The sequence below is a fragment of the Oncorhynchus keta genome, chromosome 23 (genome assembly GCF_023373465.1).
Source record: "Oncorhynchus keta strain PuntledgeMale-10-30-2019 chromosome 23, Oket_V2, whole genome shotgun sequence".
Lineage (NCBI taxonomy): Eukaryota > Metazoa > Chordata > Actinopteri > Salmoniformes > Salmonidae > Oncorhynchus > Oncorhynchus keta.
Genome location: NC_068443.1, coordinates 27541597 through 27567583, shown reverse-complemented (window position 1 = coordinate 27567583; position 25987 = coordinate 27541597). Strand labels below are relative to the sequence as shown.

The window sequence follows — 25987 nt, the reverse complement described above, 5'->3', positions numbered from 1 at the left end:
GACACTGAGTTTGAAGGTAGGCCTTGAAATACATCCACAGATACACCTCCAATTGACTCAAATGATGTCAATTAGCCTATCAGTAGCTTCTAAAGCCATGACATCATTTTCTGGAATTTTCCAAGCTGTTTAAAGGCACAGTCAAGTTAGTGTATGTAAACTTCTGACCCACTGGAATTGTGATACAGTGAATTATAAGTGAAATAATATGTCTGTAAACAATTGTTGGAAAAAATTACTTGTGTCATGCACAAAGTAGATTGCCAAAACTGTAGTTTGTTAACAAGAAATGTGTGGAGTGGTTGAAAAAATGGTTTTAATGACTCCAACCTAAGTGTATATAAACTTCTGACCTCAACTGTAGGTGTTCCTTTTGTCCAGGTGAGTAAGGGCAGTGTGGAGTGCGATTGAGATTGCGTCATCTGTCGATCTGTTGGGGCGGTATGCGAATTGGAGTGGGTCTAGGGTGTCTGGGAGGATTCTGTTGATGTGAGCCATGACCAGCCTTTCAAAGAACTTTATGGTTACCAACGTGAGTGGGCGGTAATAATTTAGGCAGGTTACCTTCGCTTCCTTGGGCACAGGGACTATGGTGGTCTGCTTGAAACATGCAGGTTCGGTCAGGGTGAGGTTGACAGTTGGTCCGCGCTTGCTTTGAGTACACGTCCTGGTAATCCTTCTGGCCCAGCAGCAATGTGAATGTTGACCGGTTTGAAGGTTTTGTTCACATCGGCTACCGAGAGCATTATCACACAGTCATCCAGAACAGATGGTGCTCTCGTGCATGCTTCAGTGTTGCTTGCCTTGAAGCGAGCATAAATAGCATTTAGCTCATCTGGTAGGCTCGCGTCACTGGGCAGCTCACGTCTTGGTTTCCCTTTTATAGTCCGTAATAGTTTTCAAGCCTTGCCACATCCGACGAGCGTCAGAGCTGGTGTAGTAGGATTCAATCTTAATCCTGTATTGATGCTTTGCTTGTTTGATGGTTCGTCTGAGGGCATAGGGGGATTTCTTATAAGCTTCCGGATTAGTCTCCTGCTCCTTGAAAGCAGCAGCTCTACCCTTTAGCTCGATGCAGATGTTGCCTGTAATCCATGGCTTCTGGTTGGGATATGTACGTACAGTCACTGTGGGGACAATGTCATCGATGCACTTATTGATGAAGCCGATGATTGAGGTGGTGTATTCCTCAATGCCATTGGATGAATACCAGAACATTTTCCAGTCTGTGCTATCAAAACCGTCCTGTAGTGTAGCATTTGACCACTTCCATATTGAGCGAGTCACTGGTACTTCCTGCATTAGTTTTTGCTTGTTAGCAGGAATCAGGAGGATATAATTATGGTCAGATTTGCATAATGGAGGGCGGTGGAGAGCTTTGTATGCATCTCTGTGTGTGGAGTAAAGGTGGTCAAGGATTTTGTTCCCTTGGTTGCACATGTGACATATTTGTTTCCCTGCATTCACGTCCCCGGCCACTAGGAGCGCCGCTTCTGGGAGAGCATTTCTTTATTTTCTTTGCTTATGGCCTTATAGAGTCGGTTGAGAGCGGTCTTAGTGTCATCTTCGCTTTGTGATGGCTACGAATAATACAGATGATAAATCTCTTGGTAGATAGTGTGGTCAGCAGCTTATCATAAGGTACTCTACCTCAGTCGAGCAATACCTCGAGACTTCTTTTAATATTAGTTATTGGCAAAAAGACACACACCCCCACCCCTCGTCTTACCAGAGACAGTGTCTCTGTTCTGCTGGTGCATGGAGAATCCTGCCAGCACTATATATTCCGTTTCTTCATTCAGCCACATCTCGCTGAAACATCAGATGTTACAGTTTTTAATGCACCGTTGGTAGGATAGTCTTAGTAGTAGGTCATCAATTTTATTTTCCAATGATTGCAGGTTAGCAAGGAGAATGGAAGGCATTGGGAGTTTGCTCACTCGCCTCTGGATTCTCAGAAGGATCCCTGAATTTCTTCCTCTTTTCCGGGTCTTTTCTTCATGCAAAAGGTGTGGATCTGTTCCAGTGAAAGCAGGATATCCTTCTCGTCAGGCTCATTACAGTTTTTCTCAATTGCTAAAACACTAAAACCCATTGGCTGAACAAAGTTCTCAGTTGCCTGGACTCATTTAGCTAATTATGCAGTCTGTTGTCAATACCTTAAACAATTTCACATGGTAAAACACAATTTGCAGATCTCACTCAGATTTTCCAGCAAAACTCTAAACACATTCTCATTCTCAAAACACATTCTGCACTCTAATGCACATGTCATCCATACTGGTAAACACAAGTGGCAACAATCAAATACAAATAGAGAACAAATGTCATTGATTGAACACAACCACTCAAAATTGATTTAACCTGTTTCAAATGATGTGACACAACCAATATAAGCCAGTTCAGAGAGCAAACAGGTTGTTGATGGTGGGAAGGAGAAAGTCTGAGAACGGATAGAAGAAACAATGTGAGAGGATGAGGAGGGCCATAAAGAGGAAGAGGAGGAAGAGGAAGGCAAAGAGTGGAAATATCTGCTGAAATTCGAGCAACAGTTATAGACCATGTTCTTGTCCATGGACTGACAATGAGGGAAGCAGGACTTAAAGTGCAACCGAATTTGAGACGATTTTCTGTGTCCACCATAGTAAGGACATTCAGAGAAGAGAACAGGTACAGTATACTACTTTTATTTTTGTAATTGCAAATTTACTGTACTACACTAAAAGCAGGTGTTTCAATAGACATTTGTAAAGTTAATCACTGTATGTATTGTACTGCATGAATATGTTTTGTAACTGCACAACTACTTTTTGTAGAATTGCAAGGCTGCCACATGCAGGTGGAAGGACAGCTATATTCACTCAGGACCAAGAGGCTGTTATAGTTGGCATGGTCCTTCAAGATAATGCAATACGACTCAGAGAAATCCAGGAACGAGGGATACAAGACAACACACACTTCCAGGGAATCGACAGTGTGAGCATTTACACAATTGACCGTGTTTTCCATCGTAACAGGATGTGAATGAAACAACTATACAGAGTACCTTTTGAGCGCAACTCACCAAGGATGAAATAACTGTGAGCTCAGTAAGTGTACATTCAGAAACATTTACTGTAATCCAGATGGTCTACAGTACTAACACATACTATGTGAATGACATTACTCTTCAGTACATACAATGTATGTGAATCAGAAGCCTAGTTGTACTCTACAGTATAGCACTGTCTCTGTACGACTTACAAAATCCTACATACAGTGTATTGTATTTCTACAAAGACAATATTTGACTTGGAATCCTTGGACAGACACCATGAGTTCATCTTTTTCGATGAAGCAGGCTTCAATCTAACAAAGAGGAGAAGGAGAGGCCCAAACATGATTGGACAGCGGGCCATTGTTGAAGTCCCTGGTCAACGAGGTGGCAATGTCACAATCTGTGCTGCTATCAGCAACCATGGTGTTCTACATTACCATGTTACATTCGGGCCATATAACACTCAGAACCTTCTAAGATTTATTGCCAATCTAAGAGATATTTTATTTGGGCAGCAGGTTCAAGAGCAGCAGGGTCAAGAGCTAAATGAGAATCCCATTCCCACCAATGTGATAGTGTGGGACAATGTCAGTTTCCACCGAGCTGCTCAGGTAAGGAAATGGTTTAACATCAATGGGCAGTTTATGAACTTGTACCTCCCTCCATACTCGCCTTCCCTGAATCCGATTGAGGAGTTTTTCTCCTCTTGGAGATGGAAAGTGTATGATAGACAACCCTACACCAGAATAAATCTGCTGCAAGCCATGGATTTAGCCTGTGGTGATATAGGTGAGGAATCATGTCAGGGCTGGATACGGCACACAAGAGGCTTCTTCCCCCGTTGCCTCAGGAGGGACAATATTGCTTGTGATGTCGACGAAGTGCTCCGGCTTGACCGAGCCCAAAGACAAGAAGAAGCACATTAATCACATGTTTACTCCTTAGATTTGTGTCCCTTTTAGTATTGTATACTGTAGTACAGTGCATTGTAGGCTGTATACTGTACAATGGACAAATTGTATGGCCATGAACATTGTGCTTTCCATTTATTAACAGTACTGACTGCGCAATAGATTTGGACTGGTTGCAGGTTCATATCAACAAAGAACAAGTATTACAGTATCACAGAGACAAAGGACAAGTTTGTGAGATGCAGGGTACAGTACTGTAAAAATAGGGGTACAAGGAGGAGGAAGAACAAAAAACAAAATTGCAAAGAACAATTTTGAGCTACTATGATAGAATATGTCTCCGTTCATCAAAAGACAATGACTGAAAAATATGAATATTTTTTTTAGATTAAAAATGTACTTCTCCCTGAGAATTGTATGTTTTGAACAATGTGTTTTCTATTTTTCGGTGTGTTTACTGACTGCTTGAGAGTGTATATCATTTTGATCACTTTGTTTCTGATTTGAGAGCAGTGTTTGATTTTGAACACAGGTAAAACTGTTTTGAGACGAATGTTTCATTTTGCGAGAGGAGTCAGAGGTTATGTAAATAGCGCTTGAAGATGAGGTTTTGTGTTTAATGTTTTCAGGAAATGGAGCAAGGTTTCAGAAATTGTGTTTTAGCAATTTTGAAAAACTGTAAAGGAACAAGTTTCTTCCAGTCCGCGGTGAGTAATGGCTGTTCTGATGTCCAGAAGTTATTTTCGGTCATAAGAGACGGAAGCAGCAACATTATGTACACAATAAGTTAAAAAAGAAGTTACACAAAAAGCAAAAAAATAACAATATTGCACAATTGTTTGGGAGAATGTAAAATGTCAGCCATGATCTTCGGCGCCACATATTGTTTGCCTTCATGTTTACTTTGATATGATGGGTATTATATAAATATTTGCACTAAAGTCGTTTCCACTGCCATTTCACGCATAGTTAATTTTAGCGACATAAAAAGATCCCACCATGTCAAATGAACAAAATATCTGTTGGCATTTATAACATTTTACCAAAACTTCCTGTTTCCATCACAGCTGTCATGAACACATTTATTTGGTATGACTTTACTTGCATAAAAACTGTGGATGGAAACATGGTTAGAAAGGTACTTAATTGATACCCAGAAATGATTTTATATTGATATAAAAATGACTGCATTGGGCCTTTAATGACTGGCACATGCACCTGTGCGCGCGCATACACAAACACACACACACACACACACACACACACACACACACACACACACACACACACACACACACACACACACACATTGGATCAGCAACAACCACGCCAACACACAGTTCTTCCTCAGGTGTAAAATGATTCTTAATAGTTTATGGACATGCTTGGACAAGATATAAGCCCAGAATCCATCTCTGACATTTCCTGGTGTTGATTCCTTACTATCTGTCACCTCCGTTTACCTGCTGCCATGTCTGAACTCCTCAAGCAGGAGTCTCTGTGTTGACATGGAGGAAGTTAACAGAATGCCTTTCCAGAACATAATGCTCAAGCCCCCGAAAAGGCAATCCATCTAAAACGTACTGTTCCTCCATGCAGACAGCGCCATGTGAAATGTCAGTGGTTTATGTTTAAGTCCATTTTTCACAAACAAACAAAATGTCTCATTTTGACTGGAAGGGATTTTACAGAGAATTAGCTTTAGTCTCAGCGATCTGTCTGATGTAACTTAACCTCAACGTGTCTAAAATCACAGTAGAAAAAGAAACAGCCGTTTGAAACCCCTCCATTATCAAACCCGGATAAAAGCTATTGTCTGCTTCAATGTGCAATTTTCCTCAGAGAGATCGTGTGTAGAAGAGAGAGCCATATAAAATAGACTCTTCACACGTCAAGCAGAGGTCATAGGAGCCAGCAGTACCCATATAAATCACACCACAATGCCTTTGCATCCCTGTATTCAATAGGTGACATAAATAACCATTGGGACTTCTGGTTTCCACTGTTCCGACCGGGACACAAAGGCTTCTGAAACAGCACTGCCTTAGGACAAATCATATGACACTCTCAAACAGGAAATCTCTAAATCGCACACTCATTGTCCAGCTACATCAAATCCCTTTTTCACCACAAAAAGAAAGAGCTGGGGGGAAGGGAAGAAGACAGAGACACAAAAATTAGACTTACTTTGTTTAACAAGACCCTTTATGACTTAACATTGGAGGCTTTTACACTATTGAAGGCATTCTTAAGCAGCATTTTCAAGAGCATGTGAAACAAAAGTCACAAAAGATGGAAGCATTTGTCACAGGTCTGTCACATTGCCAGGAACTGAAAATCGGCTGTACAGAAATAAAACAATACATTCACACATAGTAGGAGACATTTCCTGCTCCTGTCTAATGAGTTTGATCTCAACTGTCATAGGAGACTTCAGACCCACATTCACATACTGGAGAGGAGGGAACATGAAAACAGAACCATTTCAAAAGCAATATTTGCAAAGCAAAAATGAAAAGCAAAAATATGATGACAAAAATGTCACTCTCAAGATGGTAACATTAGTCTTAGCATACTATTTGCATGAAGTTATTCAGGTTTGTTTAAAAGCCTACAGTACATTTGGGCATTTCCTTGTATGAAGTATAAAGTAAAGAGTATAAAGTACAGTACAACTTCAACATACATTATATTGCATTTGGCAACACAAATGTCCTATATCCCTCTCTCACATTGTTAAGTGGAGGACTATCGTCACACTCATCCGCCCCTACAGTGCTACAGTAGATCTCCTGAAAGGGGACTTCAGAAGTTCATTCATCAAAGCAGGTATTTGAGTTTTTAAGCCTCTGAAACAGGAAAATACATTATTTGGGGGGATCCTGGTTTCCTGGTGGTGTCAGGCCTAGTCAGACATGATCACGTGTGGCTGATGAGGGATTGAATCCATGGTGGACTTAAAACCGTTCTCTTCATACTGCCTGCTTCTGTTTGAACAGGTGAGGACAGTCCCATCCAAGTGTGCCTCAGGCAATCGTTTCTGTCCTTTTCAATGTGAGAGATAGCTGGAATTAGAGACAATATAGAGGTACCCCTCCCCCTCGTGTATCTCACTACAGTGGATGCATGATGGCAGGCAGGCAGGAAGGGAGACAGGCAGGCAGGAAGGGAGACAGGCAGGCAGGAAGGGAGACAGGCAGGCAGGAAGGAGACAGGCAGGAAGGGAGACAGGCAGGTAGGGAGACAGGCAGGCAGGAAGGGAGACAGGCAGGCATGAAGGGAAACAGGCAGGTAGGAAGGGAGACAGGCAGGCAGGAAGGGAGACAGGCAGGCAGGAAGGGAGACAGGCAGGCAGGAAGGGAGACAGGCAGGCAGGAAGGGAGACAGGCAGGTAGGAAGACAGGCAGGCAGACAGACACACACACACACACAAGGAAGGATGAGGAAGCCAAGATTAGTTGAATGACTCATATGGTAGGACTTTAGACTTGCTGTCTTTTTATTTAATTGATTTATTTTTACCTTTATTTAACTAGGCAAGTCAGTTAAGAACAAATTCTTATTTTCAATGACGGCCTAGGAACAGTGGGTTAACTGCCTGTTCAGGGGCAGAACGGCAGATTTGTACCTTGTCAGCTCGGGGGTTTGAACTTGCAACCTTCCGGTTACTAGTCCAACTCGCTAAACCACTAGGCTACCCTGCCACCCCCACAGTCTTTTAGCTGTGATTATATATCTAATGTACAGTTTCATGCACTGATAAAAAGCCATAGCCTCTGTCCCCGAAGTGCCAAACCCAGAGGCATGTACAGCATGCCAACTGACAACCAAACCCACTGAACTCATTGAATTATCATAAAACAACATTGATTCATATTTGAACTCCAAACCAACATTTGCATTTTAGTAAAGGTATTTTAAGCAACATGCAAATATGCAATGCAGCAGCCAGGAATTGTATAACCTTAATTTGTTTCTATTGCCCTCCAGTGGCTTTTATAGGCATGTCGATTATGAGGAAGGATTTCAGGCATTCTTTCCCTCACAACTTCCCATTAACCAAAACATCACTTACATTGTTTCCTATGATGTTAAACAGTAAGCCACTGAATAACCAGGTACAGTCTTTTATATTTTGCATAACGTCAATAGAAAATAACATGTAGCAGAGATAGAGGTATAAGCACGAGGGTGCCGTTGTCAGTCTATCCCTATGACTATGCATCAGATAACAGTAGCTCCCTGTGGGGATAAAGCACTAGGAAGAGTCAACATTGTCCCCCTTGTGTCCCACTGGTTTCATATTGACTGGAAGGATTAGTGTGTTGTCATCCTGGAGATAGGAGATAACAGAGGACAACTCAGTGAGGACTCCCCTTCCTCTTTTATTAATCTAGCAAGTGGATTCAGTAGTGGTGCTTCTATACATGGGCTGTCAATCATTCTACTGACCCAGAGGTGAAGGGTCAACCATCTGAATTCAAACAGGCCCATGGTAAAAGTCAGGGGTGTCCAACAAATCCCTTGGAGGGTCTAGTGTCTGCAGGTTTGAGTTTTTTCCTTTCAATTAAGACCTAGACAACCAGGTGAGGGGAGTTTTTGACTAATTTGTCCTCTTAGTTCATCAATCCAGTACAAGGGAGGAGTGAACCTACATACACTCGGCCCTCCGTGGAATGAGTTTGAGACGTGCTCATGGATCATTTTTTGTGGTTTAGGTAATCGTGAAAGGTGGCAAAAAATATTTTGGCCCGATTCTGGTGACTGTGCGTGTGAATAGCCCGGAACAGCCTGTTTCCGTAGCATACTATTTTACCCATAGCTGGGCTCCCTCATAACCCTGAAAGGGGGGCCCTTTCCGGCTACTGACAGACAGCACCAGCTGAGCCTGGGACTCTGGTATGGCAGAGACATCACTAGCTGAGGTAGTTAGTGTAATAAACCAAGTTACTCTAAGTAGAAATGTAGAAAAGTACAATGTTGAGATAGATAGGATACTGTTGTTTTAACCTTTCTTCAGCATCTCAAGACCTTTCGCAGCAGTTCAGAGCTGGCTATGGCGAAGCCTATACTTTTTGTTAACACATCTATACACAGTGCACTACATCATCAACTTCGCAATTGTCCCTAGACAGACTCTGGACTTGTTAATGAGGCTCACAGTCAACACCGCACTGAAGTTGGTGCTTGTTCACTTAATCCATGTGCATGCTAACATTAGCATTGAGCCGGCGCAAACCACTGTGTTCTCTAGCCAAACAAACAACATTGTGGAACTATGTCAAACACATTGTAGGGGACTTATCATACCTGAAAAACCTAAGTCCTTCTTAACCATGCATTGTGTTACTATGTGTTGTGGTATAAGTGCAACGTTTACTGTGCCTTGTAAAAACCTCAACAACAAGACACTTCCCTTTAAACCAACTCATGTCCCAGTGGCAGACTTATCACATGGATTAGTACTGTCAATTAGAGGTATTACTATCCAATTACTGGGTAATATCCCATTGAGACTTTACGCAGCGACTTGCGGAAAGAGTAGCGACATACTGGTGTTGTAACTGTACCTTCCATTCAGAAACAACAGGTCCAACTGAGAATTAGCCTCCAGTCAACATGTCTGCCCTTACAGAATGTGTAGTGGTGCTTCTCTACAGTCATCTACCGCTCACCTTTTTTTTAAAAACCTGACTTAAAAAATGTAGGACCACTGTCACATAGAAAGCATTTATTTTCTATGGTGGAGTAGGTCAGGGCATGACTGGGGGGGTGTTCTAGTTTATTATTTCTGTTTTCTATTTCTTTGTTGGCCAGGTATGGTTCCCAATCAGAGGCAGCTATCTATCGTCTCTGATAGGGGATCATACTTAGGCAGCCTTTTTCCACTTGTTGTTTGTGTGATCTTGTTTTTGTATTGTTGCTTTTGAGCCCTACAAGACTGTACGTTTGTTTGTTTGTTACTCTTTATTGTTTTGTTGCTGGTTCACATTTATATAAATTATGATGAACCCAAACCACGCTGCGCTTTGGTCCACTCCTTATAACGATCGTGACACCCATGCAACATTAACCAATTAAAAACAGTTCTGTAGCAATGAGGTTTGTGCAGTAGGCTATAGGCCCAATGCATTATCACAGCATATTGACTATGCTTGAATTGCCCTTCCAATGTTGTTCTTCTCAGACCATTTTGAAATTATATTTTAGGTTTGATCACACTGGTAATAGATCATTTGTTGTATCACTTGTGAGGCACAGCTTTTTACTGGATTAATGGCCTGTGTCTGAGGGGAGGGAGGGAGCAGTGGGGAGGCTGCCACTCACCCGACTCACCGTCCCTCCTCTCTCCCTCCTCTCACCCGACTCACCGTCCCTCCTCTCACCCGACTCACCGTCCCTCCTCTCTCCCTCTCATCGCTGAGAATTATTTCTGCCTCATTCACCAATTCATGTTGTTATTCACATGAGCAGATAAAGTGAAATCGTCCTCGATATTAAAAAAGACACAAGCCGCTAATAATAACAACACAAGCTTATGGAACATCGCCACTAATTCATTGTAGCTGCAGTCCTGGATGTAGCGTGAGTGGAAGTAGGGAGAACACACGTATATCAAACTGTTGAACAAAGTGTTGAAATGGCTGAATAACAACTTAAACATGAACTTACTCATAAAAAAAGCATCTCTTTGGTGTATTTGTTGGTCATGGTTTTAAAAGTGTTGAAATCTCACATTATCTTCTTTGCTGTGCGTTCAAGCCTTCTTTTTTTACACTTGATTTGCTCTCTGGGCCTGCTGGGTAGGCAGATTTCTACTTTCAGACACATGCACTTGGGCTGCTGAATGAAGTGCAACTACCGCCGACAGCACAAACTAATAAAAAATAGGAATGCAAGGCTTTATCATTGGGGTTTTTCGAGAAATGTTTGGTGATCGAAATAGTAATTGGCTGGCTTAGCGGTAACTGGCTTAGAGGTAACTGGCTTAGAGGTAACTGGCTTAGAGGTAACTGGCTTAGCGGTAACTGGCTTAGCGGTAACTGGCTTAGAGGTAACTGGCTTAGCGGTAACTGGCTTAGAGGTAACTGGCTTAGAGGTAACTGGCTTAGAGGTAACTGGCTTAGCGGTAACTGGCTTAGCGGTAACTGGCTTAGCGGTAACTGGCTTAGAGGTAACTGGCTTAGCGGTAACTGGCTTAGCGGTAACTGGCTTAGAGGTAACTGGCTTAGCGGTAACTGGCTTAGCGGTAACTGGCTTAGAGGTAACTGGCTTAGAGGTAACTGGCTTAGAGGTAACTGGCTTAGAGGTAACTGGCTTAGCGGTAACTGGCTTAGCGGTAACTGGCTTAGAGGTAACTGGCTTAGAGGTAATTGGCTTAGCGGTAACTGGCTTAGCGGTAACTGGCTTAGAGGTAACTGGCTTAGCGGTAACTGGCTTAGAGGTAACTGGCTTAGAGGTAACTGGCTTAGAGGTAACTGGCTTAGCGGTAACTGGCTTAGAGGTAACTGGCTTAGAGGTAACTGGCTTAGCGGTAACTGGCTTAGCGTAACTGGCTTAGCGGTAACTGGCTTAGAGGTAACTGGCTTAGAGGTAACTGGCTTAGCGGTAACTGGCTTAGCGGTAACTGGCTTAGCGGTAACTGGCTTAGCGGTAACTGGCTTAGAGGTAACTGGCTTAGCTAATTGCTTTGACTGTTTACATTAGACTAAGCAACATATTTACCTTGGAATTACTATTACTTCGTATGTATTTATGATCCTGTCTGCTGAAACCTTAGAGGACTGATTGCGAAACATAAACATTGCTGTTAAACTGAAGTATACTGCTGTCATAATGTTAGAATGCCACTACTGAAGGAACTTGACTTCCCAGTCTCTCTCTCTCTCTCTCTCTCTCTCTCTCTCTCTCTCTCTCTCTCTCTCTCTCTCTCTCTTCTCTCAGAGCTCTGGCGTCTGAATGCCATGCACAGTTGGCCAGGTACAACGTCAGTCAGAAGTGGGGGGTCCTCCCCCCAACCCCACCGATCTCCATTTGTCATCTCCCCCTTTCAAGATAGGAAAATAGCTGGATACTGTGGTAAGAATCCCCCTCCCCCTTCATCTCCCTCCTACCTTTACCTGTACGAAGCAGTCCCTCAGCAACCTTGACCACCACCTCCCATTCCCCTCCACCGCTCTCCCCCACCCCGTACCCTCTCTCCCCACCACCACACACAAAACAGTCAGTGTTCCCCTGGGGCCAACTGGAGATGAAAGCCGGTGTGTTGAAGCTGGGGACAGAGGGGAGAAGATGAAATGTCTCTGATAATTGTGGGAGCATCTCTGCCTTCATTGCAGGGCCCAATCAAAGGCCTTCGTTGTCTGAAGCCTGTCTCTGCTGGGTGGCGGTGGGGGTGACAGAGGTGGCAGGTTTCATGATCCTGTCTATGTGGGGGGTGGCAAGCCAGGCAGCAGGTTTATATAAGATAACACCACCCTGGCATGGTTAACATGAACTCTGGGCAGTAGCCTATGTTAGAGAAAGTCTTGTAATGCATTGTTTCTTTATTGCATTTACCATAGGCTGAAAAGTATACTTCCTTTTCAATTGTGTTTTACTAAAGTAAGTGTGAAAACACCAATAGCATCATATGCCTGAGATAGTCGAGTAGAAGAAGAACCCACCTACTCCGTGCAATGAATTCACATCTCCGTCTCTTCTACTGCATTAGTTTATTATCAAAACAGCTACTATTTAACTGATCATCACTCTGATTTCAAAGGGTAATTTGTTTAGCTTTTTTTTCTCTCACCCACAGTACTTCTACCATTGACAACCTGACCAAATGTACAGGCATGGACTGCCTCCTTGAAAAAACGTTGTCTTGCTTCTAGTGCTCTCATGTGGACAGTGAGAGTAAATGCCAAGGTGGCTGAATAACGGACATTTCAGTAGATATTTGTTGCATACAGTACAAACACTACATACAATTCAATGGAAAAATATCATGCCAAAAATGTGTTGGATATAATAGCCTAGTGTGAGAACTTCATACTAGGCATCAACACTGTGTGGGATGTGGGTGTGTGTGTGGGCAGCCAAATTGCACACTTTTAAAATCACCACAATAGCTGTAAAACATTAGGAGGCAGCTAATGTAAGTCAGCCACAACTTTGTGAGAGAGAGATTAGGGAGGTAACTTTGGAGCACTCCCACATGTCGGTTTTCAGTTTCTCTGGTGGCTTTGCCTTAATGTCTCATTGCACACCGCAGATTACAGTAATCCTGTACACGAATACACACACAAGCAGTTTCACCTCACCTAGTCAGTCGCCTTGTTATTGAAAAACATCCCACTCTAAATCCACATAATGTCATTCTCCAATCTCTTAAGCATTCATGGATATGAAAGCAATTTGGAGAAACTGTAATTATGGGATTAGCTAGGCAGAGAGGAGAGGACCCTGAAGATCTTTACAACCACGCTAGCTAGGGTTTCCTCTTTAATTCTTTCTTTATTTTGTAGATTTTGTATATCCGAAAAAAGGTGAAGATTATTGGAATGACAAACACCTGGACATCTGTGCAAAAGAGAGTAAATTCATTCAACAACTTCTAGAGCAATCTTAGGATAACGGTAGATAGTAAATAGGAGAGATTGGCTATGTGATCGGCTGATTGAGTCTTAACGGGTTCAAATTGCCCTTTCTAAGTGCACCTCCAATCCACGATGGGTCATCTAAAACGTTGTCTCTGGCACCACCAAGGCGAGAAATAGAAAAGGACACAACACCATATGGCCTATGTCAAACACTCTCCCTTCCCCTTTCTCCAAACAGGGATCCCTTAACTGACGGAATCCTTTTCCGATGAACCACCTTGGGTTGGATCGATGTTGTAAAAAGGCCATGGTGGAGAGCAGGCTCTTAATTGAATGAGTTGTACCAGCAGCAATATGCTGAGTGCCAGAGAAGGAAGAGGAGGATGCTAGTAGGGGGAGGTAGGGTAGGGGGTCCAAGTAAAATTCCCACATGAAGGTGTAAATTACCATTGGTACAGACGGGCAATGCAATAGAGGAATTACCGAACACAGCAGGGAAGGCCTGTCCTATTGATCGGTCTGTGGAGATGTTTGTAAACTAGCAATAATGGCCCCCACACTCTATACTCCCCCATCAGGACAAGCTTTGACCTCCAAAAGCAATTTCTATAGATCTGCTTCGACTTGGGGCCCCCACTTCCTGGGTCCAGAGCCACTCAGGCTCCAAGCCTAGCCGTAACCCGACCCTCAGTCACAGCCCTCCTAATGCACCAATTATGGATTGGTTGGGTGTCTGGCCTACAACCTTTTGACAGGCTGGGCAGGGGGGTAAACGATACAGGCTCTGTAACTTTCATTTAACCATAAAGCCTTAAAGGCACATTTAAATAACATTTGATTTGATTTAATCTGGCCCCCTGCCGTCAAACCCCTCAGTCTTCTCTTCTCCTACAGGCTAGTGGTCACTCCTTCTCCACTTTAACCTCCACACACTTCACACTCAGGGGATCAAGCACATGTATATCCACTGGTCAATCCTAATCTGATTGACCTCAGCTTGTCCTCTCCTGAATTGTTGGTGTGAGATTGAGTGTTGATATCCAGACTAGGGGCTTCACCCCAGAACCTTCAGCAGGAGTACAGGGAGAAGTTCAGTTACACAAGAGGTTTATTAGAACCGCTGCTGGCATTCCCACTCATTTAGCACTCCTTTATTAGCATATGATAACAACAATTCTGGGGATTGTTTTGCTTTCTACTGGATGTGCCTTTCTTTACCTAGGCATGGGAAAGGTAATATTGGTTGAATTCAAGGTTTGGCCAAGGATCTAAGAGGCGGCGAGGGGGAAAAATTACTTTCAGTGATCATCTTGTAGTTTTCCACCAAATTACTGTAACAGGTTTCTGCTGAATGGGCAGCGTTCCTTGGCTGAATTATTCTAGCGACGTTAACAAGCACATACACTTTCCCCTGCCTCAGCTTGCCTGCCTGCCTGCCTGCTGCACCATCTGGAGAGCATCCATCATTGGGAGTGTTGGGAAGTTCGAAACCCTTTAGAGTTATTGGACACTTTTTGCCTCTAAATGGTATCGGAGGCTGCTAGTTCCAGCTACGTCTATTTTGACTAGTTTAATTCTAGATAAATGGCTATCTATTGGCTTGGCTGTTGGGAAAACATAGAAATTCTGATCACTCACCATGTCATATGAAACATTCCCATGCTTTTAAAACGTGATTTTCCTGAGATTGGAATGATACTGAGAAATTGTGAAAATGAGGATAATGCAATTTCAGTGTTAGAGCTGATTGGAAAGACAACCTGAAAGTTCTGCCTATTTGGTGGGATGGAGTTTTGGCCTCCCTGGTAACATCACCAGGTGGTAAATGAGTTAATTAAGTGTTTTTGGGGTGTTTTTATTTTTTTTTATTTCACCTTTATTTAACCAGGTAGGCCAGTTGAAAACAAGTTGTCATTTACAACTGCAACCTGGCCAAGATAAAGCAAAGCAGTGACAAAAACAACAACAGAGTTACACATAAACAAACATACAGTCAATAACACAATAGAAAACTCTATGTACAGTGTGTGCAAATGTAGAAGATTAGGGAGGTAAGGCAGTAAATAGAGGCCGTAGAGGAAAAATATTTACAATTTAGCAATTAACACTGGAGTGATAGATGTGCAGATGATGATGGTGCAAGTAGAGACACTGGGGTGCAAAAGAGCAAGAAGATAAATAACAATATGGGGATGAGGTAGTTGGGTGTTCTATGTACAGATTGGCTGTGTACAGGTACAGTGATCGATAAGCTGCTCTGACAGCTGATGCTTAAAGTTAGAGGGACATATAAGTCTCCAGCTTCAGAGATTTTTGCAATTCGTTCCAGTCATTGGCAGCAGAGAACTGGAAGGAAAAGTGGCCAAAGGAGGTGGTGGCTTTGGGGATGACCAGTGAGATATACCTGCTGGAGCGCGTGCTACGGGTGGGTGTTGCTATGGATAAGGCGGAGCTTTAGCTAGCAGACTTATAAATTACCTGGATCCAGTGGGTTTGGCAACGAATATGAAGCGAGGGCCAGCCAACGAGAGCATACAGGTCGCAGTGGTGGTTAGTATATGGGGCTTTGGTGACAAAACGGATGGCACTGTGATAGACTACATCCAGTTTGCTGAGTAGAGTGTTGAAAGCTATTTTGTAAATGGCATCGCCAAAGTCAAGGATCGGTAGGATAGTCAGTTTTACGAGGGTCTGTTTGGCCGCATGAGTGAAGGAGGCTTTGTTATGTAATAGGAAGCCAATTCTAGATTTAATTTTGGATTGGAGATGCTTAATGTGAGTCTGGAAGGAGAGTTTAGTCTAACCAGACACATAGGTATTTGTAGTTGTCTGAACCGTCCAGAGTAGTGATGCTAGTCGGGCGGGCGGCACTCGGTTGAAGAGCATGCATTTAGTTTAACTATCATTTAAAAGCAGTTGGAGGCCACAGAAGGAGTGTTGTATGGCATTGAAGCTCGTTTGGAGGTTTGTAGGAGAGAGACTGTGTCCAAAGAAGGGCCAGAAGCCATTTGGAGGTTTATTAACAGTGTCCAAAGAATGCCCAAGAAGCCGGTGTTTGGAGGATATATTGGCACAGGTGATGTTAGGATGCCAGAGACGGAACACAGTCGTTCAATCTTTTAGTTCTGTATCTATGGATGTGCTCTCTCTCTCTCTCTCTCTCTCTCTCTCGTCAGGACACTGTTGTTCAGAGGAGCTAGCCAACAACACAGCTAACACAATCACTTCAAACTGAAGCATGAAAGACTGCAAACAGGCTGCACATAATTTCGTTTTTTCTTTGTAGATATCCATAAAAAGTTTTATTTCGACTGGCTAAGAAAAGCTGCCTGCCTGTCTGTCTCATCCAACAGCTAGAGATTGAATTTGAATATTGAAACAATGTTGCAAATGTCAGAGAGACAAACAGGTTTATACAAATCTCCACTGTTGAAAACATGTTAGTCTAAAAGAAATGTGAAATAATGTCTAGATGCTTTTTATAGCAGAGATCAAGCTTTTATATTGCCTGGCTGGGCTGATGAGACAGTGGATTGCGCAGTAAGATGGAGTAAATATGCATTTTAGCCGGTGGTAAATTGTGGAATAAACACTGGCTGGAATGCGGGTTTTAACCAATCAGCATTCAGGATTAGACCCACCCAATATACTGTATAATAGACCCACACACGCTCTACCAATAACAGCTGGTTTTCAGTTTCCCCCTCCCCACTCAGACCACTCCCAGACAGTCCTAGCAAAATTATTTGACAAATTGCTCTTTTTTTCTTTTTGATCCGTTTTCTTGAAAACAATCATAGTTGTTATCCATAAATTATTTGATATTGAGATAAAAACGGCTGCATTGGACCTTGAACTAGATTTATATTCCGGACCTAAAGAGAGTAAGGAGCAATGAGTGATGGGGTCTAGCAATAAAGGCAGCACGCGAGGACAACTTTGAGATTTACAATCATTTAATTAATGTCAAATGTAGTTTACAAACGGGAAAGACACGTACCATTTTCAAGAATATACAAAGACACAAATTATTTGACACAATCATCTTGTGCAATTTGTCATCTTTGGGGCAGGTTGAAATAAATCTCCAGTTGAAGGAACCAGTGAGAAGAGCTTAACCCTTAATTCTCAAGTGTTGTGAAGCAGATTCACAGAAGTCACAGCTCTTGTCTTGACACACAGGTGTAGCAAGCTTAAACATCCTACCACGGGTTCAAAGGTGACCCACACATACCTTAGCACAGCTTTAAGTGTTCATTTTCCTATGCATGGTTACCTGTACATGTGACTGCAAAGTGGAACTAGAACAAAAACCTATACATGTACTGTATGAACAGAGGTATTGGGAAAATAACTTTGGAACAATTCTACAGATCCTTTTAGGTTCTATGAGCCTGTGATCATAACTTCTAACAGGCTGCTCCAAAACATACCCTTTATAGAAACAATACTGTACTAAAGATGTGTACTGCTTCTATGAAAACAAACCTGCTCTATGTCTACATTGTACCGATCGTTATCAAATAGTCACCATAAAATAGCATCTAAATCAACAATGGTCACCATAAAATAGCATCTAAATCAACAATGGAAGGAGATGGTGAAAGAATCTTAAACCTAAACCAATGCAATAAGCACTAAACTGGAGAAAGTTCTGAAAACAGTAGTCCATGAAGAGAAACCTGGTCTGGACTGAAATAAATATAAAAATCTTTGCATTTGTGACAAGTCTTCATCTATTGTTCCCCTTCACAAAAAAATGGAAGCTTTCTGTACATGTGTTAATATATCTTCAGGGTTTCCATTGGGGTTTGAATTCAGTCATAAACCTTTCATTTCTTTATTTTTTGTCAGCATACATCAATACAGACATCACAGGATACATGGTTTTACAAATACAAAGCACACCACCTTGCTGTGGGGTAGTGTTCAGTCACTGGGCTTTGGCAATCAGTTGGCCAACCCAACATGGCGACCCACTCCTTTTCCCAGATGGGAAGGACCTACCTTTCCGAGTCGCCAGGGTGGAGCCTTTGCTGGGTAGCACAATGGAAGGAACACTCAAACATTTCTGGAGGAGAAGCATTTTATGAGGCTTTATCAGAGCGGAGGACAAAACAGAAAACCAAAGTGATTAGTAAAGTTATATGATCAAAAACTGAGGTGGGAGGTGGAGGTTAACTCAACTGCGTTCCAGGTTGCGATTTTGAAAACAGCTGTTTGGCCAGCGTTGCAGTTCTGTAACAATTCAAAGCCATCATCTCTCCTAGTCCAGGGTTAGAGCCATTTGAATCTTTACATTCCATAAAAAAAAACTAAATAAAAATAAACATTATCTTCTTGATTTAGGTTTAAATCTTCTACAGATGTTACTGTATAGTTTAATGAAAAATGTACACCATCTAAACCTTGAATTTCTAATTGAGTAGTTTATTATTATTATTACTTTAAATGTATTCCTGTACAATGAAATAGAACTTCAACCTCAAGACGACAACATTGGTTTAAAAATACAGAGGGCTTTCTTTTTGTCCATTTTTTAAACCCCCCCCCAAAACTCAAAATAAAAACTGGACTTGAATAATATATACTTTGTGTGTGTATGTGTGCGTGTGTATGTGTGCGTACATATGTATACAAGTGTAACCTCTATGTCATTTACACAAAACACTGTAAACATACACAGACTAATATACATGTGCTTGCACTGATTCTTGGGATTTGGTTGACTTCACTATAAACACCACAACTGAAGGGAAAAGGAGGTTGAAAAGAAGAAGAGGATCCCCTGGATGTTCCGAGGTTGTCGGTTTGGTTGAATGCTGAAAGAGTTGATTGTTTTCCTTTCCCCCTTACCAAGTCTTCAAGCAGGGTGCGACTACCGGTGGTCAGCTTAATATCTAGCTTGGCTGTCCTGATGGCTTGAACCAAGAGGGGTTTTCCACACAGAGGGAGTTACACAACCACCTCCTCCCACCTGAACACACCTCTCCGCAGGGATGATGGTGCTCAGTGAGTAACACAGCAGTGTGAAGCTGGGTCATCGGAGCTACAGGATCAAAAAACACAGAACCAGAAGTGTCAGACAGGGTGGAGGGTATCTGACTGGACTAGACCACCCACCACCAGAGGGCATCTGACTGGATAGATCGTCCGCCACTAGAGGGCAGGGTGGAGGGAGCCAGTGAGGGGTGGTTAGTTAGTCATTCTGAGAACACTCGGTCATAATGAACTACTTGGTTAGGTTCTGTTCCAATGTTTGGTTGGTTGGTTGGTTGATCAGTCAGTCCTCCCCTGGTCTGAAGAGTCATTTAATACATCAGTAATCTCTCTAAGCTCTGAAGGGGCTTCACAAACCCAGGCTCACGCAAGGTCAACAAAAACAAATACTGAGAGAGCAAATGGAAATATGAGGAAGAAATGGAGGGAGGAGGGGTTGGAGGTGTAGGCCGGTCAGGGCAGGCGCCATCTTCTTCACATGTAGACGCGCCTTAGATCTCCTGGCGACGTGATGGTGTTGCATTGTGGGCACAGTTTCTTGTTTCCCTGTGGGACAGCGAGAGGAACATGTCATTGTTGAGGCCACAATATGAACAGTTGAGGGTTTAGAGAATGCATCGGTCCTTTTACTACCCTGGTGAAATAGTATGCAGTACTTAGACTGACAGTACAGAGATGGTCCTGTAATAAAGTCAGCAATAAACGCCCTTTCACTGTCAACTGCGTTTATTTTCATGCACAGTGGGGCAAAAAAGTATTTAGTCAGCCACCAATTGTGCAACTTCTCCCACTTAAAAAGATGAGAGGCCTGTAATTTTCACTTCAACTATGACAGACACAATTATTTTTTGAAATCCAGAAAATCACATTGTAGGATTTTTAATGAATTTATTTGCAATTTATGGTGGAAAATAAGTGGAAAAAATAAATACTTATTTGCCCCACTGTATGTACTTAACATGTATAAATACTTGTATGGACATAAGATTCAACAACTGAGACTGGGGGGAATGGCCCTAGCCCTCACCCTCTGATCCAACAGGTCCCAGACGTGCTCAATGGGATTGAGATTCGGTCTCTTCGCAAGCCGTGGCAGAACACTGACATTCCTGTCTTGCAGGAAATCACACACAGAACGAGCAGTATGGCTGGAGGCATTGTCATGCTGGAGGGTCATGTCAGGATGAGTCTGCAGGAAGGGTACCACATGAGGGAGGATGATGTCTTCCCTGTAACGCACAGCGTTGAGATTGCCTGCAATGACAACAAGCTCAGTCCGATGATGCTGTGACACACACCGCCCCAAACCATGACAGACCCTCCACCTACAAATCAATCCCGCTCCAGAGTACGGGCCTCGGTGTAACGCTCATTCCTTCGATGATAAACGCGAATCCGACCATCACCCCTGGTGAGACAAAACCGTGACTCGTTGGTGAAGAGCACTTTTTCCCAGTCCTGTCTGGTCCAGCGACGGTGGGTGTGTGTCCATAGGTGACGTTGTTGCCAGTGATGTCTGGTGAAGATCTGCCTTACAATAGGCCTTACAAGCCCTCAGTCCAGCCTCTCTCACCCCATTGCGGACAGTCTGAGCACTGATTGAGGGATTGTGTGTTCCTGGTGTAACTCGGGCAGTTGCTGTTGCCATCCTGTACCTGTCCCGCAGGTGTGATGTTCGGATGTACCGATCCTGTGCAGGTGTTGTTACTGCGAGGACGATCAGCTGTCCGTCCTGTCTCACTGTAGCGCTGTCGAAGGCAATAAATTGCAATGTCCGTACTGTGAGACCACAGTACGGACATTGCAATTTATTGCCTTGGCCACGTTTGCAGTCCTCATGCCTTGCAGCATGCCTAAGGCACATTCATGCAGATGAGCAGGGACCCTGGGCATATTTCTTTTGGTGTTTTTCAGAGTCAGTAGAAAGGCCTCTTTAGTGTTTTCACAACTGTGACCTTAATTTCCTAACATTTGTAAGCTGTTCTTGTCTTAACGACCGTTCCACAGGTGCATTAATTGTTTATGGTTCATTGAACAAGCATGGGAAACAGTGTTTAAACCCTTCACCACGAAGATCTGTGAAGTTATTTGGATTTTTACTAATTATCTTTGAAAGACAGAGTCCTGAAAAAGGGACGTTTCTTTTTTTGCTGAGTTTAGATCAAAACAACCACATCAGTACCGAACGGGTATAAAACCACATTCAGCCAGTGTATAGATCCCCACACATGCCTTCGTCAGTGACAGATGGCCTACAGTGGAGCATCAAAGCCTGCTCATCATCCTGTTCCAAGTTTCCTGCTCTGCTCTCTCCCACTTTGAATCTCCTATAAAGCTGTGTACAGGGTGTAATTAAAAGGCAGGAGCTGAGAGCAGGGCAAGGTGAGCTGTGTGGTCTCCTCTCTCTCTCTCTCTCTCTCTCTCTCTCTGTATAGCTAGCTATCTAGCTTGCAATGGAAATCTATTAGCATATTTCATGAAATTACTGTTCTAAAACATCTTCTTGGGTATAAAATAATCAATAATGACACTTTGTGAGTGAATTAAACATGTTCAGTTGCTTTCATGAGCCTATTCTCTCACTGCCCAGAGTTTAAGACAACGGTTTAGCTATCTTGGAAGTAAGAACAAATCCAAGAAATGTACACTGCTCAAAAAAATAAAGGGAACGCTTAAACAACATAATGTAACTCCAAGTAAATCACACTTATGTGAAATCAAACTGTCCACTTAGGAAGCAACACTGATTGACAATACATTTCACATGCTGTTGTGCAAATGGAATAGACAACAGGTGGAAATTATAGGCAATTAGCAAGACACCCCCAATAAAGGAGTGGTTCTGCAAGTGGTGACCACAGACCACTTCTCAGTTCTTATGCTTCCTGGCTGATGTTTTGGTCACTTTTGAATGCTGGCGGTGCTTTCACTCTAGTGGTAGCATGAGACGGAGTCTACAACCCACACAAGTGGCTCAGGTAGTGCAGCTCATCCAGGATGACACATTAATGCGAGCTGTGGCAAGAAGGTTTGCTGTGTCTGTCAGCGTAGTGTCCAGAGCATGGAGGCGCTACCAGGAGACAGGCCAGTACATCAGGAGAAGTGGAGGAGGCCGTAGGAGGGCAACAACCCCGCCTTTGTGCAAGGAGGAGCAGGAGGAGCACAGCCAGAGCCCTGGAAAATGACCTCCAGCAGGCCACAAATGTGCATGTGTCTGCTCAAACAGTCAGAAACAGACTCCATGAGGGTGGTATGAGGGCCCGACGTCCACAGGTGGGGGTTGTGCTTACAGCGTGCAGCCATGCACCGTGCAGGACGTTTGGCATTTCCCAGAGAACACCAAGATTGTCAAATTCGCCACTGGCGCCCTGTGCTCTTCACAGATGAAAGCAGGTTCACACTGAGCACATGTGACAGACGTGACAGTCTGGAGATGCCGTGGAGAACGTTCTGCTGCCTGCAACATCCTCCAGCATGACCGGTTTGGCGGTGGGTCAGTCATGGTGTGGGGTGGTATTTCTTTGGGGAGCCGCACAGCCCTCCATGTGCTCACCAGAGGTAGCCTGACTGCCATTAGGTACCGATATGAGATCCTCAGACGCCTTGTGAGACCATATGCTGGTGCAGTTGGCCCTGGGTTCCTCCTAATGCAAGACAATGCTAGACCTCATGTGGCTGGAGTGTGTCAGCAGTTCCTGCAAAAGGAAGGCATTGATGCTATGGACTGGCCCGCCCGTTCCCCAGACCTGAATCCAATTGAGCACATCTGGGACATCATGTCTCTCTCCATCCACCAACGCCACGTAGCACCACAGACTGTCCAGGAGTTGGCGGATGCTTTAGTCCAGGTCTGGGAGGAGATCCCTCAGGAGACCATCCGCCACCTCATCAGGAGCATGCCCAGGCGTTGTAGGGAGGTCATACAGGCATGTGGAGGCCACACACACTACTGAGCCTCATTTCGACTTGTTTTAAGGACATTACATCAAAGTTGGATCAGCCTGTAGTGTGGTTTTCCACTTTAATTTTGAGTGTGACTCCAAATCCAGACCTCCATGGGTTGATAAATTTGATTTCCATTGATAATTTTTGTGTGATTTTGTTGTCAGCACATTCAACTATGTAAAGAAAAAAGTATTTAATAAGAATATTTCATCCGTTCAGATCTAGACTGTGTTATTTCAGTGTTCCCTTTATCTTTTTGCTTAAGGAGAAGCATAAGAAATAGCTCAATAACATTTCCAAGAACCTTTAAGGAATAGCACCTTCGCTTTACTTTCTCCATAAGTCTAGTTAAGGAAAAAATGCAGTTAAGAAGAAATGTCTTAAGGTTTTGTGAATCTGGGCCCTGAACACTTACCCTGGCATGTATCCGACCTGTGTTAAAATGTGTTTTCTTTCAAATATTTTGAGCGTTTGATTGAGCCTGCCAAGTGTCAACTAGCTGAACCCCTACCCCTACAAGTGCTGACACACCACCAGCTCAAAACACGAAAGACATGTAGACTACCAGCTTTCACTGGTCTCCTGTCACTGGCTCATTAACAGGAAAGAGAAATGAGAGTTATGGGGAAGGTTACTGGAGCCACACTGTGAAGAGGTATAGTCTACTACCAGTGTTTGTGCTCAGAGTGAGAGTCAAGGGACCTGTGTATGTAAAGTCAGAGGTACTCCCTGACTGACTTGGGATCTATCTGGCTAACGGTTCTCGTCAGAGTATGCAGAGGACACAGAGTTCATACACTGATCCCTGACACACTGATGTGGTGGGCTGGGTTAGCCCTGTGTGTGTGTGTAAACCTGAGTGCACAGGGTCAGGCCCTGGCTTGCAGAAAGGGGTAAATAAATCTTCGCCAGACAAGGGAGCACACAGATGTAAGCAAACAGTGGAGTCTCTGTGCTGCCAGAAGCAGGAGTCGGGGGCAGCTGGGGGCCCGAGCAGCTCTCACACCACGGTGCAAAGAGGATTTGTGGCTCCCAACAAGTTTGCTCATGTCTAGAGATGACCAGGCTAAGAAGATGGCGGATGGCCTTGAGTAGAGGTGGTCTCCATAACAGCAGCAACACAAAAACTGTTAGGGAGTCTTGGACCAAGCCCAAACTCGTTGTCTTCACAGCCTACAGGTTCATTTTGAAAGTGAATCAAATCAGACACACTAGCTACCATACCAGCTGCCTTCTTATATTCTTATACACTAAGAACCCCCCTCTTCACCCCCGTCCTCTACCCTGCACCCTGGCTCCAATGACAACCAGATTCCTACATCTCTCTTCTCTTTACCCAAAGAAATGACGGCAGGTCCTTTCTTCCATTTCTTCATATAGAATAAAAGAGTTACCTGATCTTAATGAGCCTGGTGTACGGTGTGGCCATATGGTTACACGCATTTACTTGGATCAAGATGAGGGGAGCCCTGAAGCGCAACGCTTGTATTGCTGTCTTCGGGCAACATTTGAATGCCCACATTAGGAACAAGCTGCTGCAGCAGGCACACATTTGTTATCCACCCCTCAGACTTCCCCTCCCCTCCCTCCACACAGCAGCATATTTAATATATTGGGTATTGGAGGAGGATGAGGGGGGCTGACCTGTGGCTGGGAAACATTTTCTTACGAATTGCTTCCATGTGTAGTAGCAAAACACAGGAGGAGAGGATGAGGATGGAGTGCCTTAGTGACAACAAATCCTCCCCAAAACATACAGCAGAGATCTTGGAGGTATCCCTGCCTGGTTGAGCCTACTGTACTGTACAATAAGGGTTCATGAGTTAGGTGGGACTCACTACTGTGTTTGTAAAGAGAGGAGAAGAGGTACTTACACCCTTGTGGTCAGATGTGACAAAATTGTCTAAATAATTTACTTCATTATCCAAAGCTTCCACTGGCTAATCACTGACCAACGACCAAATTAGAAGAAATGAACAACAAAACAAACATAGCTCAAGAGTGTGTGTGTGTTAAGTTTGTGTGTTTACACCTAAGAGGGTATAATTCATAGGTTAGAGTAGACCTCTTTGTTTCAGGGTTGTGCGTGAAGTGGGATGTTCACTCACTATGAAACTGTTCTATAATCAGTGGCTGTAATGTGATGAAGTAGTGTTGCCATGCAACAGCAGTGTTGTGATGTGTTGTGGAGGCTGGGTGGATTGGTGTTGGGTTCTCACCAGAGTCCTGAGCCAGCATTCCTCACAGTGGACGTGCCAGCACTGGATGGAGGTGAGGGGCATCGTGTACGAGTCCTGCCACAAGGGGGAGACAGAACATTAGCATAAGAGTTTAAAGGGGAACTGTGTGGACTGACACAAATGTACACAAACGCACGGTTGCAGGCACACACGGCACAACACTGGACAAGTCTTGACGAACGACGGCACCAAACCAAAGCACCAGGCAGCACAGCTAGAAGCACAGGCATGGAGGAGGGAAGAGGCCAGCCCAGCGAGCAGACGGGCAGA

At 43.6% G+C, this 25987-nt stretch overlaps 1 protein-coding gene and 1 pseudogene across 8 annotated transcripts in view; both read right to left on the bottom strand.

Moving 5' to 3' along the window:
- The window catches only part of LOC127911033 (general transcription factor II-I repeat domain-containing protein 2-like), a 236247-nt pseudogene that overhangs the window by 171446 nt on the left and 38814 nt on the right, over nucleotides 1–25987 (bottom strand).
- Nucleotides 18359–25987, bottom strand: part of LOC118402102 (E3 ubiquitin-protein ligase RNF220-like) — a 171510-nt gene continuing 163881 nt past the window's right edge. For all 8 annotated transcript variants that reach the window (XM_052476961.1, XM_052476957.1, XM_052476958.1 and 5 more), the window contains 2 exons: nucleotides 25697–25771; nucleotides 18359–20078 (listed from right to left, as the gene is read on the bottom strand). In XM_052476961.1, coding sequence (XP_052332921.1) covers nucleotides 20007–20078; nucleotides 25697–25771 — 147 coding nt within the window. In that variant the 3' untranslated portion in view covers nucleotides 18359–20006. The remainder of the gene's footprint in view (nucleotides 20079–25696; nucleotides 25772–25987) is intronic.